Below are 27,437 nucleotides of genomic sequence, written 5' to 3'. Positions count from 1 at the left end.
CACAAGAAAGTCTTTCCTTGGAAAACCCCCAAACATACCAATAACGGCCTCTTTAATGAACACATGAAATACTCCATTGCTGTAGAAGTTGAGTTCAAAGACAGCAGGTATCGTTATGCTGGGAGTGACGAAGAACTCATTGTTTCTGCTAGTGTTTGTGATATTTACACAGTTCCCCAACAAGTGGATGGCGTGCATGACAACATCATCTGAGTTCCCTGAAAATCCCAAGTCAAAGTCACGGGCTAAGACCTCCTCCTTCATGGAGAAGAAATCTTCTACCAACCTGGAAAGATCAGTTCCCTAGAAATAAACACAGAATCACACAGTGAAAGAATTGTTCTGCACAGGAGTTTATCTGTAAACCCCATAACCAGGTATACAGCAAACACATAAACAATATGCTAATTATTAATAACCCAAAGCACAACAGTCATATCAGAAAAACTGATTTTCACTGAGGTTTGCTGAAGCAGTCCCCCATGTTTTGAATCACATGCCGTTATATTTTTTAAAGCCATGCAAACTATTTGGGAATGCAAGATTTTTGTTTGCTTCTTGGTTTATTTCACAGCCTGGAGAGACCTGAGTTGTTCTTCAAGAACACGTCAGAGACCTTGCATTTCCATTATCTATGCTATAAAATGAATGCTCAATTATCTGGGAGTATTGTAATGAACATAACTGTTCAACTGGCTTGGAATATGAGGAAAAGTCTTTGCTCAAGCACTTCCTTTTCCTGTTTTCTGTCACAACAGCTTCAGATCACACTGTAAAATGCTTCTTCAGTTCTACTGTTTTAGGAAATTGGAAAGACTGCACTGATAGGAATGGTGACACTTCCTCCACAAGACAGATTACATATCTGATCAATATTTTTCAATTTGTTCTCAATTTATGTGCAATACAAGCTTCAGAGGGACAAGGAATTTCAGAAAAAATGCAAAACACACCTGTAGGAGAAAAAAAATTCTTCCAAGCCCCATGCAGAAGACTTGAATTAAACACTTATATCATTCTGCCACTGTGATATAATATTTTAGTACTGAGGAACAGAAAAATTAATTTGAAAATGAATGGAAGAGTTTGTAGCATATTCAATAGTGCGTATGTTTTGAGATCTAAAAAAGCCTTAAGATAAATCAAACCCATATATTCTTTAAAATAAAGCGTAACGTTTTGAATTACATGAGCATTTATTATCATCCCATCAATAATGGCTTGATTTCAAGCATCCATTACTAACTCAAATACATGCACTCAGACTACCTGAAATCCACTTTAATTTAAATGCATCTTTCTTCTTTCAGTATCATACAACAGTAAAATGTGCTCTTTTTTTTTTTCTCAAGTTGACAAAGCCAAAGTAACGTTTGACTATTTAAGCAACACAGAAGCCTTACCTGCCTGTGTCTGTACAGCAACAAACAGGCAACAATGTGGGTGGACATCACAGCACAGGACTTGTTAGCAGCTAGAGGGAAACAAGATAGACTCGTTAAGCACCTGAAAGACTGAGAACATCATTAAAAGTGAAAGAGTGCCTATTATTTAAAAAATAATAACAGTGATATTAATAGCGATGTTGGCACCAAACTGTACCTACTGAATGAAATACAAAGTATGTTGTGTCTGTGTAGTAACAATATTTAAGTAATCAAAGCAACATGAACTTGAAGAAGGTCGAATAAAGCTTGAACGTTTACTAAGCTAAGCTAAGTACTATTTTGAATGCATTTCTTATGCCACAAATCACAGGTCTATTGACTGAAGCATACACCACATAACCTATAAAACCTGGCAACACTGGTCCATGCAGCTAGATGAGTTCATGGGAGTATGATCTTAAAACAGTGCCATTCAGACACTCCAATAACTTCTCACATGAAGAGGTAAGAAATCAGTGTACCAGTATGACTATCAAACTCTTCAGAGTACAGTAAGTTTAGTATACTAGTCCAAGCAATACAAAAGTTAGCAAAACAGACAGAACAAAAAGCTTAATCAGAAACCTAATCAGAAAAAGAGTTCATTGAACTCTGGGGAGGAGAGAAGGAGGCAAGGGGAGGAGAATTGTCAAGAGAGCATTTGAAGTCACGAAACAATCACCTCAATGGAGAGAATTAGGAAATATGACATTACTAAACAGCAAATTCATTCAGTCAGCAAAACAAAACAGGCAGTTGACAGTAACCCGGTCTAGTGGAAGGTGTCCGTGCCCATGGCAGGGGGGTTGGAACTGTAAAACTTTTAAGGTCCTTTCCTACCCAAACCATTCTATGATTCTGTGGTAGTAATACTCTTAACACTTACTGAACAAAATATGCTCAGCCAAGTTGGATATCAGCTCTCTTCTGAAGGGTTCACAGGTGATATCCCTGGAGTTGGGCAGCGAGGCCGCTGCACTTTCATCCACAGTATCATTAGGTCTAAATACAGAATAAAAATTAATATGATGACATTTAGATTTTGATCAAAATGCAAAATAACCTAGACTGTTTTGGTTTTTTTATACACTAACCAAAAAACAGCACAAAACACCACTGTAGTCTGGTAAGGGCAGAAAAATGTTCCCTGTGAAAAGCTCTACCAACTTCTACAGATTATTTCTTCACACTAAACAACAATCTAAGATAAGACCACCACAAGAAATATTGCAACCTTGTTTCTATGGCTATTCATGACTTTGCTGTAACACCAATTGCACCCCACAGTTCTTTTCCCTTCAGTGAATATGGACAACAGTAGAATAAGCAAATCTACTTAAAAAACTAATAGAGCCCAGTCTCTCCACAAACTAGAAATGGTCGTTTGTATGGACCTACAACTTTCTAAAGGTAAATTACTGACTTTGTCTCCACCAGGAGCACTCAGGTTTCTACAGTTACAGCAGAGACCTCTGTATCTATGTAACAAATACAGATCCAGCCCTTGAGCAGTTTTGCAGTTCTGAGTGACAGTCACCTCCTTGAGAGCAAGGGGTACTCGCTCCCAGATCCTATTTGTTTTGTCATTATTCCAAAAACCTTGTGCAATCTTGGTGAGGTTTAAAACCAAATCCTTCACTTTTCATTAAGCCTGTCATTTTTTCCCCAAGTTATTCTATAAAATTTATAATTAAACCAGGAGAGGTCACTAAAATAAAAACAAACAAACAAAAGCAACCAAAACCCAAACAAAAACCTCACAAACAAACAAAAACAAAACCAAAAACCTTTTAAAAAGCCTCCTCAAATTTATTTAAACAGAGCTCATCAGAAAGAATGCAACTTTTATAACAAATTGCTGTTATAATTGTCTAAGCTTTTCATTTTTCTATAAACAATTAGATTACCCTTAGGGAGTTCAAGCACAGCTTGGAATGTAATGCAGAACATTAAGAAGACAAACAAACAAACAAACAATCCCAACCTGTCCTCCCTCTCAACAACATCAAAAAAAACCTTCTACCTTGATGGAAGTATAGCTGGTAACAAAGCTTGTTCCAAAGAAAGAGGAGCAGGCACAGGTTTTTGGCTTTGGCTGTTTACATATTCCTGTTAAAAGAAAAACTGTTACTTTTTGTACTTTTTCCACCTTACTCTTGCATTCAAGTGATGATATTACTATAGGAAAAAAGGCAATTATTCAAAATGCAACTGTGATTAAAAATAGCTCACACTAAAAAAGCAGTAATAAGGTCAGAGATATTAAAAGTTTTCAACAGCTTATTCACTTTTGACTTTATTTTATGCAAAAGCAAAACTTCCCACATCAAGGAATCTGTACTTCATGCAAAACACTGCAATGAAAACAACACATAACCCCTGTCAGCACCCTGCTGGGAACAACTCCTTTGAGACGAGCTTCTCCACGATTAAATTAATGAGAACTGCCTCATTAACATGAGTGAGAGCAAAGCCTAACACCCATTCAGAACCAACATGGAGTAATTACTGCTTGCTGCTGCTTTCTTCAAATGCCAGGATGGAGAACGTCTCCATTGGTAAACACTGGTGTACAAACTCCAGTTGCAAGGCCCCTCACAGTGACATAAACTTAAGCACCCGGGAAGCAGGCAGGGCACTGCATGCTTGGAATTCTTGAATCCCAAAATTCTCAAAAGCCTCTCCTTATAGGTTAGCATTTACACTGCTCTGTTTTTAGGACTCTGTGTTCCTTCAGTTTCTATAAAGAATGGGAAACTAAAGAGCCACTTAACCTGCTGCTCAGGAAAACAGTTCCCTCCCAGGAAAGCCGCTTAAAAGACTTTCACAGCCAGCTCACTCTCTCCTGCTTCCAAGCCTGTGCTTACAGAACTGCAGAGGCCCAAAATTAACCCCCAAAGCTCATCTGCTTTAGAAAAACCTGCAGTGACATAACTACAGTTACACTTCTGCAAATCTGAGTTAAGGCACACTTAAATGATTTATGCCATTTTTCACCCTTCTGAGGTACAATAAGGAATACACATACAAATGAGACCTGACAGAGGTTGCTGGGAAGGTATAGAGCGATTAGCATTTCTCTAGATTAAGAGGGCAGATAACCTTCTTTTCCTTACACTGATCCAAGAAGAACTGTTAACTCCCTACCAAGAATAGCCCAAACCTCCTCCTTGAAGTGCATTAGTATCTTTCCCTACTACGCTAATTAGAATGCAGTGCAGGCGGTCACAATAATTTCATGCTGTGGTAACTGAACCCTCCAAAGCTCTCCAACCTACTGCTTTTCTGAGAGAAGTAGGGCAGAAAAAAGAACACCTAATTAATTTGAATAATGTTCTAGTAGGCTGCTGTTGCAGTAGTTAATCTTATTAAAGTCACACTAAAAATAAGGCATACTGTGGCAGAATACAGATTAGTGAAATGCAGATAAGTACAGTACCAGCAGAGATCAGGGAAGATTTAAAGAGTGAAGGTAGATACTACCACAGCACCACATTCCTTGAGAAGCTACAAGACACCTATGTACACAATACACTATTCATAATACTTTTATAGCTACAAATCTACTTAGCAATTTTAAAAACCTAGTGAGATAAACGCCATTCCTCAATAATAGCATGTGCCATTAAATTACTTAAACTGGAAAACAGTATTCAGTTTCCTTCAACTCCTAATGTTTCTACTATGTAAAGGATTACTGCATGGTACAAGGATCATTTTAAAGACTGTTTGTTAAACAAAGAACCCCAGTAAGAACACTTAAACCATTTCAAAACTAACCCTTTTCATCGGCTTTGAGACTATTTCAGCTTAACACAAATGTGTCTGAAGACTCTCATATTCATCAAAACGGGGGTACTTTTCCTACCAGAATGGACTTCAGCAGATAATGCTACTGATGGTAACCCACAAAGAAAAAAATAAAAATTAATGTGTCCCATTATTGAAATGCCAAAAACGTCAAACCTTCAAACAGATTTTCAAGAAATCAAACTTACTTTTAAGGAAAACGGTTGTGCAAAATCTACTCTGACACACCCATAATTCTTCCGCAGCATTCTGAAGACTCCTCTAGCTATACTCCAAAGACTTTCATTCTTCTTAGGCTTGCCCTAGAAAATAGAGGTGGCTGGTTTGGGTTTTCTTCCACTTTGCAATTAAAAGGTTGTGTTTAAAATTAAAATGCAAGCAACAGCAAACAAAGCAAGGCTGAAGCTTTTGACACACCTTATAACTTAAGTAAATCTACAGAACTACTTTTCTCCACAGAGATCCACTTGAACATATTATTTTTTATGTCACAATTTGCGTGTGGAAGTATGTCACCTGTCCCTCAGCACCTCCTATCAGAGAAGTTTTGTGATTAATGTCTCTTTGCTCTCCAGCACTAATCCTGAGTACCTGTGACAGGACTACTAGCACATCATTTAACTCTGTAACACGTTTTCCTGCACATAAGCAGAAAATCCCCTAGGCAAAACAAGTTGTTCAATTGCTCTTACCAGCTGTTCACTGTTATAGTGACCTTCAATTATGCGATCATAGGAGATTCCCACAGGTATAATTAGGACATCAGGAGTAGCATTTGAGAAGAGAGCATCCACCACCACAGACAGAAGACCTGCTTTAGCTCCAGATGTCTTTCCACTTCGAGACCGTGTGCCTTCCAAGAATATTTCTAAAAACTGCTGCTGTCTCAACAGTTCTTCTATGTGCTGAATACAAAATGATTGGAAAAGAAAAAAAAATCTAATTATATTGGCAAATTCACATTTGAAATATATTGTCAGCAACTATTTCCTTTTAAAAGCATAGAAGATCATGAGTTGGCACGAACACTTGTGAAAAAAAAGGCAATAATTAATGCTTGACACAAACCCAGACAAATCTGCAACTGAATTTGCATGAATGTACAAGCAGTATAATGACTTTTGTTCAAAGAGCATCTCTAGCAACAGTTGATCTAGTCAATTCGCATTCATCTCTTCTTCTGGTTCCCCAGCATATCCCATCTTCCAAGATGCAAATACAGCTATTATACTGAATGGCACAAAGGATTACATCAACCCATCATAAACAGAGACTTCCATTATGTTAACAGAATCAGTGTAGATATGCCTTGGAACAAAAGACATCAGAGAAACAAAGCCTAACATTAATTCAGGGAGCACTGATTCCACATCCTTTAGCAGCAACTATGCAAGGTGGAAATCTGCTCATCCTCAAAGAGGCTGAGCATTCAATTTTCTTTAATTCTATAAATTCGAGAGTTCATACAAAAATTAATCCCCTTTTTCCAGCATGAAACCAAAGACAAATTCAAAGCAGTAAAACAGATCCCCAGACAGATGGAACTCACTTTCCCACTTGCACTCAACTGAAATGCTACCTACTGAAACAACAAGAAATACATACCACATAGAGCAAAGCTCTGTAGAGGAAGTCCTTACGACCATCAGGACTCTGATCCAACTTCCGACGAATGAAAAACCCTCCCAGCTTGCGGATCAACGTGCTGCAGAATAAAGAAGGATTATACTCGTTGAACTTAGTTGCAGGAAGCTACTACACATCCAGCACAGAACTCCTAGCACACAACAGGAACTGAAATAACTGAAATTCCCAAACACTGAACTGTACTATACTACTTGCACACAACAGGACCACACAAATATTTCTCCATTTAACTTATGAAACAGGCTTCTCTGTCCTGTCTTGCTCCATTTCACTCCCTTGACAGACCACTTTCTGGGAGACTTGTACACTGAGATGCTGGTGATCCACCTAACAGTTAACCTGAGCTGTCCTGAGGCTGTGCTGTGCTGCACAAACAGCATCTTCATGCCCACGCTGCACATACCCCTCGGCTGCAGGATCAGCTCAGCCAGCTCATTTTAACAGAGCAATCTGCAGGCAGCTCCCACTTGGCACCAGCAATTACACCACCTGCACGGTCTTGCCTTTATCTCACAGTGGAGCAAGAAGCTCTCATGAGAACATCCTTTCTGCTTGGCAGAAGAAATGATAAATAGAGTTGTTTTCTTGCAAGCAAATCCTACAGCAGCTCAAAGGACCAAAACAGGGTAACCCTTTCTGCAGACAGGGTCCACAAGCTGGGTGTGGATCAGAGGCCTGCTGAATGCTGCAGAACACAGGGTTCCCACTGCCTAAAGGGATGCTGGATTATCTATGCTAATCTCTCTTTCCTTATAAGGCTGGCCCTAATAAATAGCATTTTAACTGATAGTTTATAGAGCCTGAATGCCTTTCTCACGGTGATTATTACAGACCAGCACCTACTGGTGCAAATACCCTTGAAGTCAAGGTATCCTCCTTCTTTCCTCATCACTTCCTGCAATATGCAGTGGCTTTTTAGAAATCAGTTATGGCCAAATATTATGTAAAAGACCTTATAGGTTCTTCAGCCACGAGAAAAATAATTTATACACAGACTAAAGTGGAGTACTTTCCCACAAAGTATTATTCACCCATTAGTGTTGCTGCCCATTAGCCATGAAGAAGTGTTGTCCATTCCCTACACTTTTTCACATAGTCATCTTTTCCTAGTCACCTATCCACTCTGAGACTCGTGGAAGGAAGGAATAGCCTTCCTTACCCTACTTAGGTTATGAGAGAGCTTCTCAGAAGGATGTTGGCATGCTCTCTCTCTGAGCACGCTATACATGATGGCCCAGCAATACTCAGGTATTTTTGCACTTGGACATAAGACATATTGCACAACAGGTCAGATCCCACCACCTCAGTCTTTTTCAAATAAGAAGAGGTTATTACCTGAAAATGGGGATGTTGAGATTGTTCCCTGCAGCAATGTAGGGTGCTTTGATGTTGTGGCAGAAAAGAATGAATGTAAGAAGCAGGTAGTCAATGTGGGATTTGTGAACAGGCAAAAAGATAAGAGGCAAATTCATCTATGGTGAGGAGAGAAGGAAAAAAAGAGAGAAAGCAGTTGGTAAGAAATGTGGAATATTACTCCTTTTCTAAAATCCTTCACTGAAATTGCTAGCATCATCTTATCAGAACTGATGGTATTTTCCAGGTACCATCACTGAGTTTTTTTACTTCTGGTTTTCCTTCAGCTGTGACAATGAGGATTTTTTAGTCAATCTGTACTTGATTCTCATGGACTGCAGTTTTCAGTTGCATGCATTACATTAGCACTAATTAACACTCCCAGTTTCTTCAGATGATAATCAAACAATTAAAGGGATGTGGAAAAATCTTCAGTGTCACCAAAAGTACTAGTATCTCCATTAGATATTGGCAAGGATCTATGAACAGTGGGGTTTCCCAAACACTACAATCAAAAAACAACAGAAAATAATAGGAACCTTTTTTGTTTGTTTGTTTCATTTATCTAACCAATATTTCTAAGGTAAATCCTTCAGAAAGAATCAATTCGAGTGTAAAGAAAATGGTAGAATTTAGGAGTTCATTTGACCAATTTTAATGAGTAACAAAGAACTGGAAATGCACTGCTAGTAAGAAATAGGAAGCGTTTATTCCTTAAAGATTTTTATTCCAAATCAAGGTAGAAGTGAAAAATCCTAAATAGATCTACTAATTTATTATTGGCTGCCTCAGCTTAAAAAAAAAAAAAAAAAAACAGTGTTGGATGTAGGTTATCTGAGATAATCATTCAGCCTGATAGTTAAAATTTGATCCTGAAGCAAAGGTAAAACCAGAATTCACACAGTATTTCAGGTTACACAAGTCGAAGAGCATTATATTTAATTAAGAACACTATTTCATACATACAAGACAGGTCTACTATAATCTCATTTCATACAGACTTAGCAAAACTCTTATAAAAAGAGGAAGTGCTGTAAATATTCACAGATACTACATCAGAAATCTACCTTATTAGATTTTTCCCACCTTCCCTTACCTCTGTTGCAGCTTTGACCATTTCTATTTGACCTCTGTGGATCTGGATATTCCAGAAAAAGCTGTTAAACAACTTCAGTAACACCCAGCCAGTCAACCTAAAAGAAGAGCAAATAAAACCCAAAAAGCTTCATTCAGTTCTGCCTCTCTTTTATATTGCTTCTCTATGACTAAAGGCATAGCCATAAAATCTTGACTGCTTTATATTCAAACAAAAATACTGCAAAATTCAATTGCTAAACAAGTTTTTGCCTATGGTTAGTAACACATTTCAGCCTCCTGCAGTTATGACACAGAGCTTGTCAGTGTGAACCTCAGTGAAGGCTGTTCAAAGGGTAGGACCACTATCTGTGGGGAAAGTTCACCGAGGTCCTATGATCAACTGTAATTAAGTTATTACAGCTAGTTAGGTGACATGTTAGGTGATTAAGTGTATCTAGGAGAAGTTAATATAGTTCAAAAAAATCTAGAATTTGCAACAGAAGTTGATGAACTAGGAACATGACAGAGACAAATTCATGCTTAGTTGTAAAGGCAGACACCACAGTAGAAGATTTTATCTAAAATAAGACACTCTCTGAGGTATTTATAACTACAGATTAGAATATTGAATAGGCTACTGGAAAAATGATCTTTCACAGTCTATGGTGCTGCAGATAACTGCTCTTGCCTGTATTAGACTGAAATGATGCCAATGCTGGTCTAAGCATTAGTACCAAACCTAGTTTTGGGAGGAAAAAAAAGTTGGTATTTCATCTAATAAGATTTATCCCTTGGAAAGGCAGAGGGTTTCTGCTGCATCTGAAAATTGAGAATAACTACTATTTTGTTAGCTACTATTAAAAAGGGGATTTTCATGAATAATGTATTACTTTTAGAACACTTATTCACTATTTATGCATTATGTGTTACAAGCTCTGTTGGTATTGTAAAGAGCTTTTCCATTCTTCCACCCACTTAGAACACCAATAAGACATTTTTCTTACCTGATTAAAGCAGGTGACACATTTGCTACCATTTCTTGGAGAATTTTCCTAGCTTTCTTCTTCACTTTGTTGATAGCTTTAGGATCCGTTTGAGCAAAACTACCTGGAGCACTTGGTTCAGAAGCTTCATCTACTATGGCCTTCTGGACTCTTAACATTAAAAAATAAAATGCATGAGACAGAAGAGTCCAAGACACATACAACAGCTGCTGGGAATGAGCTATGCATTACTACAGGATTAACTTGCAAACATAAAAAACCATCTACACTGAAGTGTTGTGTACTCCACATGCATTCAATCTAATTCAGTAGTTTTCTAAGCTCTGATTTAACATGCAGTTGATGATTGAATACACTCAAAGTTGACCATATAAAACAGTATATATGCAGATCACAGTTACTAATATTAAGTGACTGCCAATTTTCAGAAATGGTTAGTAAGGTTAAAAATTCAGGGAGAGCAAAAGAAATCTCTTTTTTTAAAATATTTTTCCTGTCATAGCAGTTTCACTTACAGGTACTCATTAGACAGATTAATACAGTTGCTAATTTGAACGTCTACAGTATTGTTCCCCTCGAATTCTCAGTTTCACAAAGTGTAACATAATTTATAAGGCCTATTTTTCCCATTTGAAACAAATCTAAGTGAGATTAAGTCGTTCAACCCACTATAAGTATGGTACAACACAGTCTGTTTTACTTTTCGGAAGCAACACTATCATCTTCAGATGGACTCAAACATTAAAAATTTAGGAGAATTAGGAATGTTAATGTAGGCAGTGTGTGCCTTCTGACAAAAGTAGACTCAAGGAGGGGGCATGCGGTTGAATTTCTTTGTGTCCAGGGGAAACTGATCCCTTAATAGCTAATCAGGGGCTCAACATGCCATTTAAAATGTGGTCTATGAAACAGAAAACAAGCTCCTCAAAGCAAAGGGTGGGAATTTCACTCTATAGCCTTTTTCTATTTTTGCCTCGTGCTCCAGGTATACACTCAGGGTACTTCAAAATGCTGCTTTCCTATTATTGCTGAAACACTGACATTTTCTGATGACTGCAGTATAACTTTGGTGGTAATGCTTTACATGACTTACATAAATGAAAGTTTGAAGAGCTCCTGTGTAGCAATTTATTTTTCTGTGTATTGGTTGGTGTTCCCCCACTAGGCATCATTCATCTGGAGACTTGTACTTCTTTAATCCCCTCTTTTACTATTCAAACAGAAATTGCAAGCTGCCCTGAAAGGCTGTACTAAAGACACTGTATTTTCCACTATTTTAAACAGTCTGATTCCTAAAACTTGCAGTTTCCAAATTCTTATATCATACATGCTAGAAATTTAAAAATATTTTGCATTCTCTTACCTGCTGTTGTTCAGCACATTTTCTGTCAGATTCTTGGCAAACATACCCTTATGAACATCCCTCTCTTGCACAAAAAGGACATAACAAAACCGTCTTGCAAGCCACCCCCTGTACCTACAAAAATAAAAGTGCTATTTCAGTCTGATTATCAAAATATTTGACTGCCAAAAAAAATAGTATGAAAAATACCTAAAAACACAATTAAGTAGCAAAAGTTAAGTGAAGCTTTATGAACAGCTGCCTAGGAGCTTCCTTTATCTTCTAGTAAATTGCCAGTATGTCCATGTTATGGATGAAGTAACTCATACACAGCACAAAACATCTGAGACAACTGGGGTCTGCATCACTTCAATGCAGGGTGACAGCGGCCTTAAAACACCCATGGTATCACAGGAAAGTAGCAAACAAACCAGCACATACATTTTGTCTCTCTGCTGGAACCAACTCCCCCAGCTCAACGAGGTCAAGAGAAGAGGTAGTGGTGATTTCCAATTTGTTGACTTTCCACTGAGGAAAGCAAAGGCCCAGCTAAGAGGTTTGTTAACTTCTTGAAGGAACACTGGGTTCTCTTGGGAAAGTTGCTCACGTAAGCACAGGGTAAACTCTCATAGACACTTTTGAAAAGAAGTTTGCATTAGCCATCAAAACTAAAACCACTTTTTAAGTAACTTTTTCTTCCAGTGTTTTCAAACACCCAGTTTTACATGCCTCCTACACACCTTCTCCTTGAAAAGTTTTAGCAGGAGCAGAACCACTGAATAATCAGTAAATCTCTACAAATTCAAGTGTTAAAGGCAATTTCTCTTACACAGACAGTCTTTTCGAATTAACGCTGTCCTTTACTATCTAGATCATATAAGTAGCAATCACCTGAGAAAACACTACTTAGAACATCAAACATCAGAGAAGATGCAAGTGATACAGGAAGGGCTAAAAATCCAGTACCCAGCAGTCAATATTCACTAGTATTTTCCTCCTCACCCCCTCAGTCACTAGGTCAGGACTGGACAAGCCATCACTTGTGTGGGTCACCCCACAAAACAAACAGCTGGGACCCCAGAACAGCAGAGTTGAATTAAGAGTTGGACAAAAAAATAAATTCTGGCCATTCCTGAGACCAGAGCACTGAATGTTATGTAAAACCCCTGTCCTGAGGTCTGCTGGTGCAATGCATGGCTGATTTTCTAGCGAGTGTCCCAAACTGAACCGTGGGTGGTTTCCATGCTGGAGTGCCGCCAAGGTCTCGCTGCTTGTCATCACCTGAGTTACTGATCTTGGCTGTTAAACCTCCCTACCACATTTCAGTAAATTTATACACGTGTTATAAAACAGCTAGGAAAGATGAGAAGGAGCTTTTACGCTGCAAAAGGCCAAACTACCTGAGCACACAGGCCACTTGCACTGTAATTAAGATGAGTGCACGAGCCAGTGTGACACGTAATGGTTACACAAATATTCAGACTGCCTCAAAGGACAAAGAATTTTGCTGTTCATGCTGTCAGAGAAGCAGACTGGTAACTCTGTTTTAATTGGTTTTTTCCTTTTCCCCTTCTCTTTGGAGTTTGAGAGCCTTACTCATTTCTCTACAAAGCAAAGATAAGGATATGCTTCTTTCTGACAATGATTTTGGTAATTATGAACAACATATCAGTCACACCAGCATACAGCTATTGCAGGCATCTGTCATGGTATGAAGACTTCTACATTCATTTTACAGCTTAGATATGATATAGTTTAATTAGAAAAACCTGTTTGCTGATCATGTAGCAATGAGGAAAAGACAAAAACGACACAGAATGGACTCAGTCAAGATACATTAAAAACTGACAGTCATACCTCAGCCAAAGGCTCTGATAACATCTCAATATAGTTACAGTATTCCAGCAGTTAAAGAGAACCCTCTTGCTTTCTAAGGCCAGGAAACTGTGACTTTGTAACCCCATGGGACCACAGAACTGTCAATTTTCACACCATAATGACATTCTGAGCTAAAAGCATTTATTTCAGAATAATTCATTAACCCATATTTTCTGCCCTTTTATTTCCAATTTAAGTAACTTTGACCATTCAAAACAATTCAAGCATTAGACTTCTGAAAGTAATTTTTAAAAAAAAAAACCAGTTAAAATTAAACACTATTTCTGTCATTTCTGTATCCTAAACTACAAACTCAACTCTTAAAAAAACATAATTAATTCAAGTGTAATAAAGAACAGCCTCTAACATTAGCTTCCTCCTTCTCAAGCACAGCACAATACTGCCTTTCTTCCACTCAGACACTTTGGCTCATTTCTTTTAGGCTGCTGGCCTCTCTTTGTTTGCTCTGACTCCATGACAAACACTGCAGGACCTGCTTATGCTAATGATTATTGTAAGAAAACCAATCAAACATTATTAACTTTCCAAAGAACAGAATATTTGTGCTTAATTCCAGTATCTTTGTCCCAGCACTCAAGATATGCTTCCACTAGTGCAAAGATAGATCATCATTTTTAGGTTGTATACACCATTTTTCAGGAGCTGCACTCTGCCACTGAGGCAGAAGAAGTATCTCAAGACATGTTCAGATTTAATTGCCATTACTGATAACAGTCAATGCCTAAACTGTGAGCCAGATCTGCTCAGTAAATTAAAATGAAGCCTGAAGTCATTCCACACATGGAAATAAATCAGCTTTTCTCAGCATTATGCCACAGATGTTGCCATTTGCACTAAAGGAACTAGAGGTGCCCTGGTTTTTGTGAAACAAGTTTGACGCTAACACTCCTTGTCTATAAACCCAAAGGACTTTGCTGAGCTCCCAAAAAATACACACAGCCAGATTTAACAAGTACATTACTTTCCTGAAGGCAGCACCACTTCCTGCATTCTAGGACCACAACATATATTCACTGAGCCTGAACTACCCTGGAGATTTCTCCGTCATAAAGTCAGAACACATTGAATTTTAAAAGCCAAAGAAAGCCTTGCTACATTACCTTGTATGTGTTTCATTGATATATATGACATTACGTAGACCCAAAGAAGGAATACTAGAATTGAAGAAGTTATCCTGTAAAACCAAGAAAAGAAAAGATTGGTGAATTATTTCATTACATAAGAACAGCTGTGTCTGTTACACTCATCGTAACATTTAGGATAATGCAATGTTTTCCATTTGTACTATAAAAAAACCCCCAAACCACAGAAGTGCTGAACCTGCTTATACAGTACAAACAAACTGTTCCAAAATGAAAATGAAATTCAAGTCATTATTCCAAACTCTAATACTTTCAAAGTATTCCCTAGGCTTTTACTGCGTGGTTGCATTGGTTGTATCCTTCAAGCCACAATATTTCATTGTATTCTGATGCAACATAAACCAGGACTTGTCATAATACAGAACTCATCTTCAGTCAGAACTTTATTTAGCTGCATTCAGCATTAGTATAACCACAAGCAGTCGATGCCCAGCCTGTGACACCCGGTTTGCCAGTAGACCAGGCATCATGTAACAACAGCCCAAGGGTCAGGATATCCATCCATGGTTTGGTGGCAAATCTCCACATTCCTGCTCTGCCTGAACAACAAACTCAATCCAGCCTTCTAGATCCTTGTTACTCCACATTTCAAGCTACCAGCTAAGGAGAGTTTAGGAGCAGTTCCACTTTGGATAAACAAATATTCCTTGGCAGGAACACCTAAGCTTTAATCTTCCATATTCCAAGGAAATACCGTGACCAAGAGGCTAATTTCTTTCTATCCAGATAATATGCAATTATAAAACTGGTACCATGCCAGCAGTGAATGACAGCTGAAACTAGTGAACTGTACATGTCAAAGAAGACAAAAATATGACAGTGAAAGAGAAAGATGGTTACCAGCAGCAGCAGAGCTGCAGAACAGCCTCACCACCAATTCTGCAATGGGAGTCAGATAAGAGTAATTTGTTTGCATTTTGTTTAAGACACACTATTTGCCATGAATTAAAATATACAACTGTCCTGTGTCAAATCAGGTAGAAATTATGGGCTACAATGGAAGCACAGAGTCTTCTCCCCCCGCTAAAGTATAACTGTGCTGTACATTCAATCAACCAATTGTTGCTTTAAGCTCTTAAGAGGAAACTTCAAGGTAATGCTAATTTCTTTGACTATTTACTGGCGATTTTTTGTGCATCTTAAAAGCTGATGAAATTTGCCGGCAAAGAGAAGAAAAGTGACTTGTTCTTGGTCTCCCCAAAAAAATCAGCAACAATGTTAAGTACCATTGAATGCCCAAATCCATTCCAGTGCTCTAACCATTAAGTTATACCCTCGCTCTGTGAAGCTCATCCTCCAGCTGTAACGTCATACTTTAGCTTTTCCTTATTTAACTCTTCCTCAATCCTGTGTCAGGCAGAGGATCTGGTTCTGTGAGACCAACTGAGCCGATACAGGATCTCTCTACTGGTGCAAGAAGCCCAGCTCCCCCCACCACATCCTACCCTTTCCTGCTGAACGCTATCCCTCACCATCCCTCACCTCTTAACTAAGATCACCTCTTGCATTCACCACAGCCCTTAACTAGCCAGCTTCGTTCAGACAAGACTGAAAACTAAGACAGCCAGACTAAATGAACAAAGCAGGTAGTTTTCTGCTTGGTTAGTGAACTTGATCAGCCCCCAGGAAAGCAAGAAGGAAAATGAGAGGGAGACTCAAGTCCTTCCACTCCCAACACTACCAAGCTGTTAGTCTGGCCAACACACTTAAGGAAATCTGTCTCACTCATTCATTCCTTTTCCTTAAGAGAAATAATGAAAAAGGCAGTTAAAAAAAAAAAAAAAAAAAAGAAATATCTGGAGTCTAAAGAGAGGATCTTCTTTGTTACTTTCTGTGCAAGGATGGTATTTTCTCCTTACAGCAGAAGGCAATAAAGGGCTCAATAGGTCATGCCCCTAGCTTAAGTGGAATCTCTGGAGAGTTAATTAGTCTCCTATTAAACAGACAAAACACAGAACAAGATTTTTATTTTTAAAGCATAATTCCCAGCTTGAGATGAACAGCCTAATTACTAACAGGCTAGTCACTAAATGTATAAAGCCCTAAGGTGAGGATTCATACACACCTTTTCACAAGTCAAAGCACTTGACTTGGCTGTTAGAAGTAGTCTCAGTTTATCTAATTCCTTGTCTTGTAGCCCAAATCATACGTAGCCTTCACAGTACATTTGGATTTCTACACCACATTTGTGTATCATTGCTGGAATGTTCTGCTCTGGCAGAGGAACTGAGTGAAATAATAACTTCTCCTTGGTCAAAGAGACAAGCAAATTTTCACTCTAGTGCAGCCAGTGATGGAGCTCAGTGCAGGTGTAACAGTGCAATTTAAAGCCCGGGCTGTACACATGATAAAATTACAGGATGAACTGACTGCAAACTATATTTCACCATTTATCAGCATTTTGCATCTTCAGCTTACAGAAAGCCTGCCCACTGCAGTTCAGTGAAGTTCACATTTTAAATCAGCTTGCGCAACCCCTCTAGAGCCACCATCTTGACACTGTTCCCAGCAGACAAATATCCCCACTATTGCAACTGGCACTCCTTGTTTCCAGGCTGGGCAGAGAAGCAAGGAATCAGCCAGGTGCAGAAAACTGACTTGTCCTCTCTTGTACAGCATTGACCAAGTTTGAAGGGAGGCATACTGCTTAGTTTTGAAACAGCATTTATTCTGTGGCTAGAGAAATAAAGTGTCCTAAAAGCAAGCTTTAACACGTCCAAGGGCACCAAATTCCCATTATTAATTTAATTTTGCCATACCATTTCCTAGAGATAATTCTGCCAAGATGGAGAGTTTTGTGCAAGGAGTAAATCCACACTGAAAGGTGGGAGACTAAGCATCACAGTAAGTCCGTGTCATCCATTAATTCCACGACAAAGAAAATATAACCACAAACAATAGTGAAAAACTTTATGAAGTAAAAACACTGCGACCTTAATTCTGAAAGTAAGGGAACTACTGCAACTTCATTATGCTACAACTATGCATTACTGTCGAACGTAATCCAGTCTATAATCTCCTTACCCGGCTCTGGGGAGTGCATACATAGCAACATCGTCCCACAAACGGCCTTTTTCTGCTCAGCAGAGCCTCCTTCCATTTTAAAGTGGCAGATCGGAAGAGAGTGGGACGAGAGTTATACTCTCCCTGCAGAACAAAAGATCACTGTGTAAACATGAAGAAATGTATGTTTTACAGTGTTTGGGAAAACTTTGAGTAAGAGGAGTTGTCAGACACACATGTACAAAAAAAATTACCCCTCAATTACATAAAGCACACATTTTTCCAAGATTTTTCTAAAATAAACTATATTATCTCCAGATGATGTGATTTTAAGAAATAAAAGCAAAATCTCAGTGTTGTACTGATGTACCTACACACTGTAGCACATGCTGACACACAAAATTTTAAAAGAAACAGTAACTAATTAAGAAACACCAACAAAACTGCCAGCTGAGAAAAGTGAAAGAAATTAACAGTAAACTACATTCTCAATAGTGTAAATGTGCTTGTAATATGAGCAATATATTTGAAGCTTCAACTGAACATCACATCTGTAAAACTGCAAGAAGACTCAGTGTATCCAAAACATTAACTCCACGGAATGTCAAAGCACTTTCCAGCAGTTTCATGCAGAGCGATACAAAAAAGGAACCCCTGTGCCTTCTCCAAGGTTACACTGTCTATCTGAAGACTACAAAACCAAAAAATCCAAAGTAGCTGGATTCACAGAACTCGTTCTTCATGTTAGAACATCATGTAAATATTGTCGTTAAGTATGCTTTCAAAGACACTGATTGTTCCGATTAAAGTCTACTGAATTATTGCTTGCCTGAGAATGAGCACTGGGCTGCCATTTCTAAACCATACATTTTATTCAAAGGGAAGTTATTTTCAGTATTACAAGGGAAGTTACAGAAACAAACCAAAACAAAACCAAAATGATGTTTTAAACAGCACATTTACATGGAAGAGCAGCAGGGTAGAATCAATACCATAAACCATCATAAGGGTTGTAAAACACAAACACATTCTCATATACTCAGCCCAGTGAGAAACAACCAGAAAGTCAAAAGCAATGCTGCAGATGCCTAAAAACTGAATTGTGCATATATCACACTTGGTAAGACTATTGAAGTCAACTGGGAAATATTCCAAGAGTAAATCTTCCATCTGAAATAAAGAAGCATCAAGATCCTAAGCCTGCCATAATCCCTTTCTCTCTCACTTTCTGTAATGCTAACACCAAATTAAATCAACTTGGTAATAGTGTCCTTCTTCTACTTGCCTCCAACCCTTCACTGAACTCACCACTACTTTCTTAGAAAAGCTCCTTCCTCTCTCTTCTGTCCTGTCTGCCCTTATCCCACAGATCTCTTGGTTACTGCAGCTTGCTGTCTGATGTCACTTAGATCTAGATAGACAGAAAACCCAGCTGCCAGGATGTCTATCTTTTCCCTCAACTCTAAACATGTCTCCAGTTCTTCTTCTGTATCAAGTTCAAAGCCCTCCTCTCCAAATCCATCTCTTAGCTCTCCTGACCTTTGCTGCTAAACCAACCAGCATCAACCCAGTCCCCATGTGGCTCTTTTAGCTCCACCCAGCCTGATCTGCTCACTGACCCTTTGTCTCCTCCAAATCCCAAGACTCACTCAACAGAGGACTCAGACTTTTAATAGGTTTCTTATTTATATCCACCAATTTTTTCTACCTTCTGTATTGTACAAAAAGTCCCAGCTTCAGTAGCTACACAACTATGCATCTTCAGCTTAATGCTCCTTTTTGCCTGTGTGTTTTAAACTACATCATGCAGAAGAGCAACAAGTTTTCTATTTGACTTCTGCTTGACTTTGAGCTACTCCAGAATGGGATTCTGTACATTAACTGCTACATAAACTGATTAGCAATATTACACCAGAAGACTGCAAGACTATCAATATGGTTTGACAGGGTTTTTCTTTTCTAGCAATGTTAGTCTTTGGCACAGAACTGAACTATTGGTTCCTCCTTAGCATTTCAAGTTAAATTAAGACCAAACAGTATCGTGCACAAGAGAGGTAATGCCCTATCTTCGCTCTTCAGAACAATAAAAATGTCCACCTTAAACTTGAAGAAACAATAAAATAAATATGGCCAGTAACATTCACAATTTTTACTTACCCATTCTTCACTGGAATGCTTACATCTACTGATGCTGCAGTCTGCTGAGGCGGACAAATAGGAAACATCTATTGTTCCGAGGGACAAAGCAGTTTCATCCATGACACAGGAGTGGAACTGAAGATCAGAAACTGCAAAATAATAACACAGATATATGTGTGTGTATATATATATATATATGTGTGTGTATATATATACATACATGTGTGTATATATATTGTGTGTATATATATATATATATATATATATACATATATATATATATATACACACACCTATACAGAAACACACACAGTCTCAGTGATGGGCAACTAGCAATAAATTAGCAAATTGGTGTTTTTTCACCTTTCAATCAAAGTTCAGTTCTAAAGAAGTTTCATTGCAGCTAAAAATCAGCACAATTTTAATATGCTAAAAAAACCAGCACATTCACATTCCATAAACACAGCACACCAATCAGCTTCCAGCATGCTTCTCTCTCCACACTCTTCTTAGGTCACTATGATCCCTTTATAATTTTCCACTGTTCTTCACTGCATGGCTTAAACCATGCAGCCACAAGGATACACACTTCAGCCACTTTCAAAGGTTTACTATTCTCTTGCACTCCATGACCTCACTCTTTTATTATCTGCTTCTCAAGGACACCTATGATCCACAAAAAATGTCATTAATGTTCTCTCCCAGTCCTATCTCACAGTATATTTTATGTGTCTGGTCCAGCTGTAGTCAAACCAGTTTGCAAACTCCTCAGAAGGAGTGCTCTATAAAAAACACCCCTAAATCTGAACATGCTCCTGACATAAGTGACATTACAGGCTTGTGGGATTAAAAAGCAGTAAAGAAGTCTAAACTTGCATTATTATTTTGAAATGGAAGTTTTACAGTTTATATAATATGCATAGCAAATAATTCTCCCTTTGCCAAAGAAAAAAGAAAGGGCAAACATAATAAAACAACTGATGTACAATATAAGTGCAAAACACTACAAATTAAACCACTCTATTACAGAGAGCCACTGAAATAGGAATCCCGGCATTTTCAACTAGAGAAACTTTAAAGTGACAACACCTTCCTCTTCTGTCACTGCAAAGAAACTTCAGTCGTGGCCAAGCTATAAGCCATAAGAAATGAGGCTGATCCCCTGCTGTATATTGTATGCTAAGATCTGCAACAGCAAGGCCTAAAACTTTAATACAACGTTTTTGCCCTTCTTAGTGCCCCGTCCAAGCTGCCACAAGCCCATCTGGTGATACCCAAGCAGAGTTCTCAATACAAACTGGAGTTTGAGCCAACATAGCCTTGCAGTCATCCTTTTGTCTCTGCTAGCTCTTTCATTCAATTTGCCTTTATTTTGTAATCAGAGCAATTTAGTATATAAACCCCCCAATAAACACACACACAAAAAAGAAACCCGTAAACCTCCGAACAGTGGAAGCGAAACGCGTCCTCCTCGTGCTCAAGGTGACCTTGGCTGCACCGGCACACACAAAACGTGAACTTCAAAAAATAATACGGCATTAAAAGCTCGTGCGAGCAGCAGCAGCAGCGGTCCCCGCACACATACCTGTGAGACACCCGCACCCCGAGCTCCCGCTCGCCTCCGCCGCCGGCGCTGTTCACCTGCCGGCCACCGCCATCCCGCGGGACCCGCAGCGCTCCGGGACGGCAGGGATCGGCAGGGCTCACTGGGAATCAATAGGGCTCCAGCAGGGCTGCGGGCTCAGCAGGATTCAGCGGGGCTCCACAGCGCTCCGAGCTCCAGCGCCACCGCTCTCCAGCCCTGCTATAAATAAAACCGCGGCGCTGAGCGCGGTGCGGGTGTGCAGCGCCCCGGGCACCGCGGCTGCCAAGGGGCCGCCCCGCGCCTCCCCGGCCCCTCCGCCGCGGGGGGCGGGCGCCGACCGCGGGCCCACGGAGGGGCCACGGAGGGTGCCACGGAGGGTGCCACGGAGGGCACCCCGGGGATCCCCGCGCCCTCCCGCCCTGCCCCCCGCGGCCCCGCAGTCCCCGCACCCTGCGCTGCCGCCGCTCATTCCGCCGCCTGCCGGGGCCGCACCGCCTCCGCGCACGCGGCACGCTGCGCTGCCCCGCCCCGCCGCCGGGGCAGCACCGCCCCGCGCCGCCCGCCCGCGCCGCCCCGCTCCGCCCCGCTCCGCTCCCGGCCGCGCCGCCGCACCGCGGGCCCGCCGCTGCCCCCCCGCCTGACGCGACTTCCTGAGCGCCCTGCCGAGCCCTGCCGAGCCCCGCCGCTGCCCGCCCGCCCCGCCGCGGCGCCTCCGCACCCCCCGCACCCCCGCTGCGCTGCCCGTGCCCGGAGTGCCCGCCCCGGCTCTGGGGCAGCCGCCGCATCGTCCAACAGCCGCCGCCGCCGCCCCCGCGCCCGGCCGCTAAAACGGGAATGATCGCTGGTTATTAATAACCTGAGCCGCCAAAACGGGAATAATCGCTGGAAAAGCGATGCGAAATGGTATTAAGTGGTGTTTCGATGGGTTTACGGCGACCCGAGAGTTGCCGTTGAGAACAATTGCAGAAATTTCGGGTCAGGTATCGACCTGCCCCCCCGGCCTTGCGGCAGTGCCAGTTTGCCTTTTACTGAGCGCAAAAGTAAATGTTGATTGAGATTGCTGCACCTAACCAAACATCGGCGAGAGTATCCTCTGGCTTTGGCATTCTTGGGCTATTTAAAGACAAGGTTCTCTGTGGCTTGAGTTACAGACCAACCGGTGCCTACCTACCAGTTCTTTGAACGTCCGAGTGTTTGCAGTGCAACACCGGAATAAAGTGGCAAAATACAAGACATCGTTTTATGCTAATGCAAATACTCTACTTAAAACTTTAAATAACCCAAGGAGATATTCTCCTAAAGGTCCTCCTTCTAGATGTCATTTTGAATGTATCACAAATGAGAATTGTTAAGAATTGTAAGAATTACAAATGCCTTTCACACATTAAAGAAGATGCATAAGAAGTGATAGATAAAAAAACCACTGCTATATGCACACGAGTTGCCCCACTCCCCACAACCGAGTGCCTTCAGGGAGTACTACTGGAGTATTACAGCAGATAGTTTACAAAGAGCATTCTGCATTTAATGGCTCAGAAGGGATTTTGAGTCTGAAATTTCCCCCTTTAGCAAGAAAAGATACTCTTTGCAAAGTGGACTTGCAAAGACACCTACTTTTCAAATAAAAAATACGATAAGATGTGAGATATTGAAACGTGCAACTCACATAAAGTTTGTATTTCTGTGTAATAAGCAGTGTGGTGTTTGTGTATTGCAAAGCACTGTTTTCTAAGGCATCACATTTTGTATAAAGAAAGGACAATCTCTAAAGGTACTTCTTAGAACTCGTTCACATACTAAAGTTTTCATCCAGTTTTCTCATAATCTGGGCCAAGAATTTCAAATTTGATTAGTGGTTCTTTCAGTTCTGGCAAAGGAGAGGTGGTGAAAGTGTACCAAACACCCACGTAAAAGTTTTGGTCTTGAGAAGGAACGTAGCCAGAATCTCTGGCCACTTTGAAATACAAGCTGTCATAACTGTCCAGCTTTATAACAAAGCTTTTGACTTGATATCAACTTTTTCTTGGAAGTGATTTGTTGAAGGTCAACCGGGAAAGAGGGGGCAGATTTTGCTTTCAACTGGGTCTGGTTCAGCTAAGAGGATTTGTAGCTGCTTCACTAGTCAGAGCCAAGCCAGGAGTCTGTATGAAAAAGAAATAATACATAAGAGTTTCACTGACAGAGTCACCGTGCTACTGTCAGATCTGTGATCTCTGTTATGACATCCTCATCCCAGCTTTGCTTGCACAAAGACCATCTCATTGCCCTGGTGGAGGCCAGAAAGGAAATGCCTATCTCCAATTCTGTGACCCAGAGCAGGGCCACATCCCACGCTCAGGATTGCATGGGGTTTGACCTAGGTGTCAAGCCTCATGGAAGCATCAGAAGGGGAAGCTCTGAACTCCACTCAGAAAAGTGAGATCAGGTGTTACATCACGTATTCCTGTAACTCTCTCGGCATAAGGAGCAGATAACATTGCAGCCCACATCCTGATCATTGCTTCCAGCATGGGTCTATCTGTGTGCAACGGGGCAAGTCAGAGCCTGAATCATGTCAGAAATCACTTTGGAGGGGATGATTCAACAGCTGGATTACATGAAAACTGATTGTAACAGATGGTAACAAACGGTTATATCTAGAGTCTAAGCAAATGCAGGAAACATAAGGCAGTGAAAATTCTTACTAATGCTGTCTAATAATTTAGTTGTTCCACTGAATTTGTATTGTTATTTGTGAACTTCTTAGTAGATACTTTTTATAAAAGACCCTCAAGACTGCTTACACACAACCTTCTCTAGGTATGGAATAATTTGGATTTTTTTTCCCTGTCCACACATAAAAATAGGGTATCAATGAGTGCACTAGGTTTCAATGTGCTATAGTGTAACTCACAGAAAACTCTCATCCACTGAGTGTAAAACAAGCTTGTCTGTTTTGTTTCTCTCTATAAAAATTAACTATAGTACATTCAGAATCTAATATGGATCTTTTGGCATGTCCTTGCATGCTCTTACACTAGTATATTTCTTCTGGTTGCAAACCAGTTATTTTGGTGATATAAGCAATACAAAAATCAGAAGAAAAGCCTCAATGGCTTTATCATAATTTTATGCAGCCTTCAGAGTTTGATTTTGTATAATTTATGAGAAAACTTCTTAGGCTATTCTCTAGACTGTTTTGGAAAGAACAGTAAATAGATACAGTGTTTTACTCATAGTGATTCTATGTAATAATAATAAAAAAAGTTTCCGTTATGACTGTAAAGCAGTTTCTTGTTTTTCTAACCTTAGAAAATTCTTGGCTTATTGTAAAATAATTCCAGAGATAATTTTGTCACTCATTTGAAAAGGATCCTGAATTGGTCTAATGGGAATTGCAGCTTAGCAAGATCTTTTTACAGTTGTATAAATCCTCGGGCTTAGTAGTAAAATCTCATTTCAGTACTGAAAGCTTGGTGGTGATGTTGTGTTGCCATGGAATCAAGCAAATGGGAAAAATTTTGGAGTGCCTCAAAGGAACAGACTTTCAGAGCTGCATGTGCTCCAAAAAGCTCAAATACTGCTGGGTTTCGCTTCCAGAAAAGGGAGACTCTATCCTGCTTCCATTGAAGTCAATGGGAGGCTTGCCACTGATCTCAGTAGGAGTGGGAGAATGCCTGAGTTTTGCAATCCATCTTTTTAAACTTCTTAAACCAAAGTGTTTACCGTGCCAGCAAGTCCAGGGAGGTAATTTGCATATGATGGCAAATGAGCAGAACCCTGGCTTTGTGTGAATAAGCTGCTGACCACATTTGTGCATAGCAGCCTGCAGATGAGAAAGAGCTGGCACGACCCTTTTTTTCTTAGTCCTTCCTATGTTTAAATTCCTCATGAAGCTTCCAACAGAGTTAAACAAAGTACCTGTTTGCTAGACAATGCAATGGGGAGGAGGAGGGAGAAGGGACAAGGGGACTTCTTTTTACGTTGCCTCAACCCTTGGTCTGTTCCCCAAGCTCATTCCCAGCGATTCCCATGATGTCACTTTTAGTAATGGAGACATGTTTACAAAAGAGTACACAGCATCCTCTTTAAAAAGAAACTTTCAGCCCAGGGAATGCTACAAAAGTTAGGAAACCAAAAACTGTGCGAGGAGGGAGTAAAGATCCAGACAAAGGTTCTTTGTTCGCAATGACCGAACTCAACCTCACATGACTATGAACAATAATGAATATGCATTTTGGCAGTGGCAGAACTCAATGTCAGCAGTATTGCCTTTGCTATACAATATATTAAGAGCATCTGAGAGTGTCAAGTGGCCACGAAATGGACTGATAAGATTGTGTGTAGAAATAGTTTATACTTTATATCTCCGTTCAAGACAAATGATTTTTTTCTCTTCTATTTCATTCCCTTATCTTGAGAACAAATGCAAAATTCATTAAGAGTACAGTGACTCTCTCCTATGTAATATAGCATATCGTGTTTCAGTAATTTTGAAAAGATAAGGGCATTTCAGCCCAAGCTGCTCCCGGCTTTTCCCTTGAACTTGCTACTCACATTTGTGCAAAAAAAGCTTTTGTTGCAACAGAAAGAACTAGTATAACTAACTGGGCTAAAACCAGTATAACTAACTTTTACCCTTTCACCATTTATCTATCAAGAAATTACACGCATACTTGTATTTCATACAAATCAGAAAATCCTAACTATCAAAAGGACTTTGCCAGCATTTTTCATTTAGGAATACTGAATGGCAGAATGTGGAACAAGATTCTCCCATACTCAGGCCTTGAGCAATTATCTGACATAACAATGCAAGCTTCCCCATGCCTGCTGTGAGCAGGGGGTACATGTTGGCAGGGTGGTTATTTCAGCTCTGCTTTTCTTTGTTGAGGGTATTTGCAAAGCTGACATTTTACCTAAGAGTTGATTTTATCTGAAAAAACAACAGATGAAACAACTAATTTACTGTTTATAGGCTCTAAATACTGTTGGATTAACAATGGTATTATTTTTAAATCATTAAAAATCAGTACGTGTGGGAGACTGTTGTGTAAAGGATAAATCTAGTTTTGCATTTGCAGATATTTCAGGTTTCACTAATGACTTTATTTTATGTCAGCCCAATGAACTTCTACGTGTTGACAACTTCCCCACAGAAGACAAAGACTTTCTACTCTACTTCACTCTCCAGGAATCCAGAACTGCTTTCTACCCCTCCAAACAAGAAACCAAGGAATAGAAATAAAGAAAATTGAGAGCTAAGGGCATTATGGACCATTTTGAAAAAAATGGTATCCCGTAGAAACATCACAAAATCGTGATCTTACCAAATTTGCTGTGACTCATCCTTCAGGGATTGCCAGTTGTTCTAGAATAACACCACCCCTAATTAATATGAGGTGCTAGGCAAGTCTTTCATCAGTATCTCAAAAGGAGGCAGTTTTCACTGCTCAGGTTTGCTCAGTTGTGCAGCTGTTGGGTTTAGAAGGACTTGTCACATCTTATAATTGAAAGCACTATAGATATTAGAAGTTGGGATCACAGACCGCTCTTTCAGCCAGTGCACGAGAACCTTTGCAACAGATCACAGGACGGAGGTGTTGCATCACATGATATCCCACTCCTCCCCTCGTTTTTGGGTATCTGGGACTGTAATCAAGGCACTGCTACGTGGGACACCGAAAGAGTCTTAATGCTTTTGACATGAAAGACACAAGACATGCTAGTTGGGAAATTTTCTCAGAATTTAGGAGATGTCTTTTGTAAAAACCTTGGGAGAGTTAGGAAAGTGTCTGGGCATCTCTTCTGATCTGATGCAATGATCTTGATGCAGAGTGCCATATATTCTAATGAAGGCTTTACACTCCCAGTATTTGCCAATCCCCAATGTGATTATCCTTCTGTAGATGAACAGAGAGACATCTCCAAAGGACAACACTCCCTGCCCCCCAAGTTTACTCAAGCAAACCAAATGGATTTGCTGATTTGGGCTTTGCAAAGCACGTAGGAACTAAACCTCCCCATAGG

The 27,437-nt window shown here is 40.0% G+C and overlaps 1 protein-coding gene across 2 annotated transcripts in view; it reads right to left on the bottom strand.

Moving 5' to 3' along the window:
• The window catches only part of GPAM (glycerol-3-phosphate acyltransferase, mitochondrial), a 31,874-nt gene extending 10,219 nt beyond the window's left edge, over positions 1-21,655 (bottom strand). For both annotated transcript variants that reach the window (XM_050339927.1, XM_050339936.1), the window contains exons 1-15: positions 21,429-21,655; positions 19,862-19,992; positions 17,726-17,848; positions 14,660-14,733; positions 11,682-11,795; positions 10,319-10,468; positions 9,334-9,430; positions 8,220-8,356; positions 6,843-6,942; positions 5,930-6,142; positions 5,426-5,539; positions 3,451-3,536; positions 2,314-2,429; positions 1,404-1,474; positions 39-303 (exon numbers count right to left, since the gene is read on the bottom strand). In XM_050339927.1, coding sequence (XP_050195884.1) covers positions 39-303; positions 1,404-1,474; positions 2,314-2,429; positions 3,451-3,536; positions 5,426-5,539; positions 5,930-6,142; positions 6,843-6,942; positions 8,220-8,356; positions 9,334-9,430; positions 10,319-10,468; positions 11,682-11,795; positions 14,660-14,733; positions 17,726-17,848; positions 19,862-19,963 — 1,762 coding nt within the window. In that variant the 5' untranslated portion in view covers positions 19,964-19,992; positions 21,429-21,655. The remainder of the gene's footprint in view (positions 1-38; positions 304-1,403; positions 1,475-2,313; positions 2,430-3,450; positions 3,537-5,425; positions 5,540-5,929; positions 6,143-6,842; positions 6,943-8,219; positions 8,357-9,333; positions 9,431-10,318; positions 10,469-11,681; positions 11,796-14,659; positions 14,734-17,725; positions 17,849-19,861; positions 19,993-21,428) is intronic.
• Between the last annotated feature and the right edge of the window lie 5,782 nt (positions 21,656-27,437).

The sequence above is a fragment of the Myiozetetes cayanensis genome, unplaced genomic scaffold (genome assembly GCF_022539395.1).
Source record: "Myiozetetes cayanensis isolate MyiCay16 unplaced genomic scaffold, myiCay2020 scf10, whole genome shotgun sequence".
Taxonomy (NCBI): Eukaryota; Metazoa; Chordata; class Aves; order Passeriformes; family Tyrannidae; genus Myiozetetes; species Myiozetetes cayanensis.
This window is presented reverse-complemented; position numbering and strand designations above follow the sequence as displayed.